Source organism: Chenopodium quinoa, unplaced genomic scaffold (assembly GCF_001683475.1).
Source record: "Chenopodium quinoa cultivar QQ74 unplaced genomic scaffold, ASM168347v1, whole genome shotgun sequence".
In the NCBI taxonomy this organism is placed as follows: Eukaryota; Viridiplantae; Streptophyta; class Magnoliopsida; order Caryophyllales; family Amaranthaceae; genus Chenopodium; species Chenopodium quinoa.
Window position 1 is genome coordinate 1,048,824 of NW_018743791.1, and position 9,328 is coordinate 1,058,151.

At 35.9% G+C, this 9,328-nt stretch overlaps 1 protein-coding gene across 1 annotated transcript; it reads left to right on the forward strand.

The window, feature by feature from the left end:
• Positions 1–2,987: 2,987 nt before the first annotated feature.
• Positions 2,988–4,475, forward strand: LOC110685103 (transcription activator MSS11-like). Its single transcript, XM_021861565.1, has one exon. The coding sequence runs from the start codon at positions 2,988–2,990 to the stop codon at positions 4,473–4,475; it is 1,488 nt and encodes a 495-aa protein (XP_021717257.1).
• The last annotated feature ends 4,853 nt before the right edge of the window (positions 4,476–9,328 follow it).

The window sequence follows — 9,328 nt, forward strand, 5'->3', positions numbered from 1 at the left end:
TTGGTGGTCCCCATTGAAAATGATGTCATCAAATTCTTGTTATGACTCACTAAGACTTACACAAATTTATCACTTTAGCCCTAAGACTTTAAACATTTTACATATTATATGTAGAAAAGTATAAAAAAAAAAAGAGATAATAAAAATAAAATTGAGGTGGGTGAAGTGGGTCCCAATCTCAAGTTGAGTTGAGACTTGCTTGAGATTTTTGAAGAAAAATGGAAAAAGTCTTAAGCATAAGTCTTAAGACTCAAAATGATGATGTCACCCTAAGTCTTAAGACTTGTGGCTAAACTTGCTCTTAGTATAGTGCTTGTTTCTTGAAATTAGAGGTTAGCCCACCATGTCCACCACCTTAATTATTCATGTAATCATGTTTACATAATTTAATAAAATTAATTACACCCTACTCATTTTTCCTTTTTCTCTCTTTAAAGTCTAAGTCTTTATTTTCAATTTCTAGTCAATATTCAATACAATCGCTCTCCTATCCTCTTTCAACCTCAACTATCACTGCCTAATTTCTTGACCCTACATTCTAATTATTTTATCTTCCCCTTATTTTCCAAGATCTATAAAGTTATGAGCAGATATTTCAATAATATAAATTAGTACGACTTTTATGTTTTATTTTGTGTTAATATACTTCGTATCTTGTTACATAGTACATACATTCTTTGATATTAAACACAATATCAATTGTTTTATACACTTTGAGTTAAGTGGTGCTTTTATAGTCATAAGGTTTTTTGTGTAACAAATTTTAAATCCCTGAATTATTTGGTTTTTTTTCAAATAAAAATAAACCATTTGTATCCATGTTATATACGAAGATGAATATGAGCTTTCTAGTGACATGAATGGTACGGAGTATCAAACCTATCATCTTAAAATAGAAAGAGATCGAATAAATTTGTTGTCAAGTATACCATATCACCATGAACATCTATCCTCCATAATCAATTTATCACACACTCATCAGTCATAATCGAGTGTCATACTCGATCAAATTTCTTCAAAAAATAAGCTAAAAATGCCATACGGAGTATATGTTATTGGTAATTTGGTGTAATAAATGAGACATTAAATTCCATCGTTGCTGAGACTGAAAAATTGATAAATTTGATAGTGCAAGGACAGAAAAAAGGAAAAAATTGCAACCAAAGGTTATACTGAATCCTTTTTATACTTCGTACCAGGTACACAAATTATTAAATTTGGACTATCATCTTTTTTCTTTTTTTTTTTGAAATAAAAATTTGGACTATCATTTAAAAATGCATAATTCAAGTTATCTTTAAACAAGATACCGATTAAAATTCCAAAAGTATACTCCTTATACTCCCTCCGTCCCTAAAAGAACGACTATTTTGGGGAATTTTAACAGGTTTTAAGAAACTTTAGTTGGAAGTATAAGGTCTGTTTTGATTTACTAAGCTAAGCTGAACAGAACAGTTTATGAGAGATTAAAATTAGAAATTGAATTGAAATGAAATTAAGCCAAAAAGAAGAGGCCTTAAGAGATAAAAGTGTATTTTTGTTTTAAAGTCAAACTCATCCCCATCATACATACAAAAGTCAAAATTATTGAGTAAAATAATTTATTACAACTGTCTTAGTTAATCTGTATCACTTGATATTAACACCGTGCAACACTAACTAAATAAATATTTTAGCACTAAATAATTATGAATAATCAATCACTCGTATTAGTATAATCCCTCTTATGAAATATGCAAAGTATTTGGGAAATTACTATCACATTTTAATATTCCAAAGGATGATCATTTTTATTACACGAGGTTAGCCAAGTCTATATACACAAGTTTATCAAGGAATAATGTTAGATACTTGTTTTAGGATGGAAAGGAGTTGTTATTTAAGTAAATTGTAATCCCTACTATGTAGGACTCAATTTTTTATGTCATTTTTTTCTCATAAAAGTAATTAATTAAAATTTAAAACAAATAAAATTGATAATGAAAATCCTAAATAAAAAGCGAAGATGGATATTACATTCATATTGAATTTTCAAAGACTAAGGGTAAGAAATTTTTACTCATGTTTTAGCTGGAATTCATTGGCATGGAGCCTCTTATATGTATTTAAACCTAATAGTGTGCCTAACTCACCTGATTTTCTTATTTAAACTAATCTTATCATGTCTAAATTTTTCTGAACTTATCAACCCTTTTCACAACTCATTATAATTTACATTTCAAAGAACTTGGATAATCTTTATCAACTATCCTAAAAACCTATCTAAACTTGTATAAACACAAATTTCCTTGATTTTATCTTATTATAGCTTACTTCATATCTAATTTTATTATGGAAAAAGCGTAAATACAATATATCTTTTTTCACTTGCGACCTCCGCGAGTATTCTAATCATTTCATTTAAAGTCATTCTAAATCACCTTTTACATACTTAATTCGTATCTAAAATATATTATGCAAATAAAAAACGTAAATAGAATAGATTCTTTTCCATTTTCAACCTCAGCGAGTATTCGAATTATTTCATCTAAAATCATTCACAATCACTCTATTCAACAATTAGTCGTATTAAATACTGAAATATGTTAATCCCCATACTCCATATCTTATTAAGAGTGGTCTATTTTACGAGTAACTTGAAATCAAAATAAGTCGAATAGAATAAACTCGAATAATCGAACTCTAGCCAACCTCAGCCACTAGACCAACTGAGCAAGCAGTCCTTACAGAAGACGAGTGAGTAAACCCACAATAAACCTAAAGAAAAAGGGAAGTCCAACTGTACTCCCCCTCGCCGCACAACATATATTAAAACAAACCCTCTCTCTCTTTCTTTACTTTCTTCACTCTCTCTCTCTTTCTCTCTCCACTTTTCCAATCAATTCACAACCATGCTTCCTTTCCCTTAACCCCCTTTTTTCCCCGATTTTCTCTCTCCTCAAAAACCACCCCCAAATTCTTCTCTCTCCTCCTTCAAACCCCTAAAAATGGAGAATTTTCCTTCGTATTCCTACCCAGATTCCGGCGATTCTTCTCCTCGTTCCCGTGAAATCGACTTCGAGAATCCTCCGCCGCCATGGGAGGAGCAGCAACAGCAGCAGCAACCGCCGCAATCTTCACTCAACCACAAGGTCAAATTCATGGTTAGTTATGGCGGCAGAATTCAACCTCGTTCTCATGATAATCTCCTCGCTTACGTCGGCGGTGAAACCAAAATTCTCGCCGTCGATCGATCGATTAAATTCGCGTCGTTGTATTCTAAGCTTTCGTCGACTCTCGCATCGGAGTCTGCCGTGAACGACGCCGTTTCTGGTGGTTTCATCTTCAAATACCAGCTTCCTGGTGAAGAACTCGACGCTTTGATTTCCGTCACAAACGACGATGATTTGGAGAATATGATGCATGAATACGATCGACTTTATCGCGGTTCAACTAAACCGGCTCGATTAAGGATTTTTCTCTTTCCGATTCATAAATCTGGTTCGTTTGGATCTACTTCGTCGGATCCTGGTAAGATCGACCGTGAATCCGACCGGTTCGTCGAGGCTTTGAATTCCGGTCCATCGCCGCCTCCTCCGGCGGCCGTCAACAGTAATATGGATTTCTTATTCGGTTTAGATAAAGGTCCGGCGCAAATTCCGGCGCCGGTTCAAGCTCCGGTTCAGATTCCGGTACCGGTTCAACAACGGCATGAACCGGATCCACAAATTGAAGCGCGGATTCAGGAGATGAACAGGATGCAGATCTCGGTTCAGGAGATGAATCGGCAAAAAAGCGAGGAAGCAAACTATGCGGCAACTGCTCCGGCTAATATTCCGTCGTCTGTTCAAATTCCGGCGGGTTACTGGCAACCTCCGCCGCCTCCTCAACAGGTCAACGTCGAACAACAACCACCGCAACAGCAACAACCGATGCCACCTCAGCACCACCACCAACAACAATTCCATCACCAACAACAGCAGCAACAACACCAGCAGTTTCATCCTCAACAACAGCAACATCCACAACAACACCAGCAACAGCAACAACAGCCGGTATACATGGTTCACGCGCCACCACCAGGGAATGTTTACCACGCGCCGATGATGCGACCGGTAACCGGACAACCCAGTCAAGGGTACTACCAGATGCAAAGAGTGCCATCTGATCAGGTTTACCGGGAGCAGCAGGTGTACAACATGGGGTCAGGGAAGATGGGAGGAGGTTATTCAGAAGGGATGGGGTTACCGGCTAGACCGATGGGTGCGGAAAATCAGGGGTATACGCAGGTGGCGTACGATAACGGAAGTGGGAGACAGGTGTACTATGCTGCGCCTCCGGGAAGTGCGGGAGTCGTAACGACGCCGTTTCAGGGAGTTCCGGTAAATGGGAGTGGTGAAATGAGACCGGTAACTGCTGCTCCACCGGGTTTAACCAGTGTTCCTGCTGAGGGTAATAAGGGAATTCAGAAAGTTGTGTCTAATTCTAATGTGTGATTTTTAGTTTCATTTTTTATTTTTCAAGAAAATAATAATTATTATTATTATGATGAAAAAAAAATATGGGAGATATTACTCCAATAGATTATCATGTATTATTATTATTTTTTTTTTGGTGTTTTTTATTTTATTTTTGTTTAAGTAATAATGTGACATTTGATACTCTATATTAGCAGTAATTATTGTTGATTACTTCTTTTTATTACTCTTTATTCATTTTAGGCATTTTATGGAATATATGACCAAATGTTATTTTACTGCTGTGTTGTGTTTATTGACTGTAATTTTTGAGTATTTATTTAGTGATTGTGAGACTTGTGGTATCTTTTCTGAAGGAAATTGAATGTTCAAATTAAAGGGACGAGCTTTTAACATTATGATGTTTGTTTCTGTTCCAAAATAAATCAAGATATTCATAAATTCGTTACAAAATGGATCTTATAAACTTTTGACAAAGAATTTATATTATAATTATATAAGAAATTAACAAACATTATGCAATATCTTGTTACATTTCTTTTTTGACTTGTTTGAAAATGTATGTTCGAAGGTTAAATTGAAAGCATAAATCGTGTATGAGTCATGAGTGTATTACACAAAAATGGACCAGTTCAGTTTAGTTCAGCTCCAATCAGTTCAGTTCAGTTCATCCAAGATTTTGGAATCCTGTAGTAAACTTGGATAGGATCAATTTTGGAGATCTTGGAACCTAGTGTCGAAAACTGGTGAGAAATATTTTGGGGGCATAAATGGTTATTTGGAGACATAGAACTATAGAAGTTTATACCTATTATTTGGCCACATAAAGATCCATAGCCTTGTGGGAGGGATGTTTTTACTAGAGCTGCCAAAAGTTGACCCGATCCGAAATATCGACTCAAACATGATTATTAACCGACACATCTGAACTCGAAAAAATGGTGACACAAACCCGACCTGAAACCAACCCTAGACCCGATTTGACTCGAGTATGTAAACCCGAACATGAACTGGCCTGCAGATGACCCGACCTGAATGTAACCCGTAAATTATTGACCTGGACCGAACCCGACTTGAACCGAATTGACTCAAACCCGTTTTAACCTGTCAAAACCCGAATTTAACCCTACTTGTTACTAACCAGACCTGAATTCAACCCGACCAGTTCCTAACCCGAACCGAATTTAACCAAACATGTTACAAACCCGACCCGAAATCAACCCAACTTGTTATTGACCCGACCCGAATTTTACCGGAACTATTACTAACCCGACCTAAAAATTCAACCCAATCTGTTACTAACCCTATTCGTAATCAACACGACTTGTTATTGACCCGACCTAAATTCAACCCAAATTGTTCCTGACCAGATTTCAAATCACCTTAAATGCAACTTAAACCACCTTATTATTGTTTATCAAAGCATTTTGTTTAGGGAGACCAAGTCGGTCCAGGCCAGCAAAAGAAAGGAGCATCATCCTCAAATTTAACAGTTAAATATAGTATATATTTATTGTATGGTCAAAGGAAATAATTATCTTCCTAACTTATAAACTATAGTTCCCTAGTATATTGCCATACATATCATAGTCAAAGGAAATAACTAGCTTGATAAAAATGATAATTATCTATTTATAGATAGTTGAATTCGAATATTACCTCACTTGGAAATGACCCAACCTGATTATAACCCGAAAATTATTGACTTGAACCGAACTCGACTTGAACCCGAAACTGATCCGACCTGATTATAACCCACAAATTATTGACTAGAACCAAACCCGACTCAAACCCGAGAATGACCTGACCTGATTATAACCCGCAAATTACTGATTTGAACCGAACCCGACTCGAACCTGAGAATTAACCTAGCTCGTTTTAACCCGTGAAAACTCAACCTATTTTTAGCCCGACCCGAATGTAACCTGACCTGTTATTAACCCGACCCAAACCCGATAAGAAGTATGACCCGGCTAAAGCATTACCCAACCCAAACCCGAACCGCATAGGTTATAGAATTAACCCGAATTGACCCGATCCGAGTTGACCCGACCCACTATTACCGACCCAAACCCACTCGTTTACCCGAATTGACAGCTCCACCAGAAATATACAAATTTTCTCAAAAAGCGTGGATATTAATCTTTAATTTTGGAATTTTTTTTACTTTTTTTCACCCGGAAATAAAAATTGCCGAAATGTTTACCAGGATCCCTAATACCCTCCGGGAGTCCAATTGGGTGGGTGAAACCATCCAATTTGCCTTTAAACGGCCAATTTTTACCGGTTTAAAACTTGCACCGATTTCATTAACTCAAGCCTACCACGAAAATCAATGACAACATATAATGATCATATATGGTTCCAATCGGCATTATATGACCCCATATATTTTCCCCAAAATCTCAAAACTTTTTGACACCGAGCCTCGAAACCTCCAAAATTTCTCAAAAGCATGGACATTAACCTTCAATTTTGAAAATTTTTGAATTTTTTTCTCCTGAAAATGAAAATTGTCGAAATGTTTACCATGATCCTTAATACTCTCCAGTAGTCCAATTGGGTGGGTGAAACCATCCAATTTGCCTTTAAACAACCAATTTACCGCTTTACAACTTTCACCGGTTTCATTAAATCAAGTCTACCTCGAACTTTTATGACAACATATAATGATCATAAATGGCTCCAAATGGCATTGTATGACCCAGAGATGTATCCATTAGAATTTCAAGACTTATCGACACCGGGTTTCGAAATCCCCAAAATTTCTTAAAAAGCGTGGATATCAGACTTTTATTTTGGATTTTTTTTAAAAAACTTTTTTTCACCCGGAAATAAAAATTGACGAAATGTTTACCATGGTAACTAATACCCTCAGAGAGTCCAATTGGGTAGGTGGAACAATCTGATTTGCATTAAAACGACCAATTACCTGTTTACAACTTGCACCGATTTCATTAACTTAAGCCTACCACGAACATTTATGAAAATAAATAATGATCATATATTGTTCCAAACGACATTATATGAACATATATCCCCTAGAATTTCAAGACTTTTCAACACTGGTCCCCGAAACCTCCAAAATTTCTCAAAAAGTGTGGATACTAGCCTATAATTTTGGAATATTTTGACTTTTTTTCGTCCGAAAATAAATATTGCCGAATTGTTTAGCATGGTCCCTAATATCCTCTGGGAGTCCAATTGAGTGGATGAAACCATCCAACTTGCCTTTAAACGATCAATTTATCGGTATACAACTTGCACTTATTTCATTAACTCAAGCCTACCACAAACATTTATGGAAACATATAATGATTATATATTATTTCAAACGGCATTATATGACCACGAAATGCATCCCTTAAATTTTCGAGACTCTCCGATACCGGGCCTCGAAATCTCCAAAATTTCTCAAAAAGTGTGGATAATAGCCTTCAATTTTGGAATTTTTCGACATTTTTTCGCCCGGAAATAAAAATTGCCTAAATGTTTACCATGGTCACTAATATCCTCCGGGAGTTCAATTGGGTGGGTGGAACCATCCAATTTTCATTTAAACGACCAATTTACCGATTTACAACTTGCACCGATTTCATTAACTCAAGCCTACAACGAACATTTATGACAACATATAATGATCATATATGGTTCCAAAAGTCATTATATGAACCCGAGATGTATTCCCTAAAATCTCAAAACTTTTCGACACCGTGACGTGAAACATCCAAAATGTCTCAAAAGGCATGGATATAAGTCTTCAATTTTTGAATTTTTTCGCCCGTAAAAAAAAATTTGCCGAAATTTACCACAGTTCCTAATACCGTTTAGGAGTCCAATTGGGTGGGTTGAACTATCCAATTTTCTATAAAACGACCAATTTACATACCGGTTTACAACTAACACCAATTACGTTAAATCAAGCCTACCACAAACATTTATGACAACATATAGTGATCATAAATGGTTACAAACGGCATTATATGACCTCGATATGTATCCCCTAAAATTTAAATTCTTTTCGACATCGGGCCTCAAAACCTTCAAAATTTATCAAAAACGTGGATATTAGCCTTCAATTTGGGAATTTTTTAGACTTTTTTTCGCCCGAAAATAAAATTTCCGAAATGTTTACCATGGTCCCTAATACCCTTAGGGAGTCCAATTGGATGGGTGGAACCATCCAGTTTGCCTTTAAACGACCAATTTATCGGTATACAGCTTGCACTAATTTCACTAACTCAAGCCTACCACGAACATTTATGAAAACATATAATGATTATACATGATTTCAAACGGCATTATATGACCCCGAAATGCATCCCTTGAATTTTCGAGACTTTTCGACACCGAGCCTCGAAATCTCCAAAATTTCTCAAAAAGCGTGGATAATTAGCCTTCAATTTTGGAATTTTTCGACTTTTTTTCGCCCGAAAATAAAAATTGCCGAAATGTTTACCATGGTCAGTAATACCCTCTAGAAGTTCAATTGGTTGGGTGGAACCATCCAATTTGAATTTAAACGGTCAATTTATCGATTTACAACTTGCACCGATTTCATTAACTCAAGCCTACCACGAACATTTATGACAACATATAATGATCATATATGGTTCCGAACATCATTATATGAACCCGAGATATATTCCCTAAAATCTCAAAACTTTTCGACACCGTGACCCGAAATCTCCAAAATTTCTCAAAAAGCGTGGATAATAGCTTTCAATTTTGGAATTTTTCGACTTTTTTTCGCTCGGAAATAAAAAATTGCCGAAATTTTTACCATGGTTCCTAATACCGTCCGAGAGTCCAATTGGGTGGGTTGAACTATCCAATTTTCTTTTAAACGACCAATTTACATACCGGTTTAC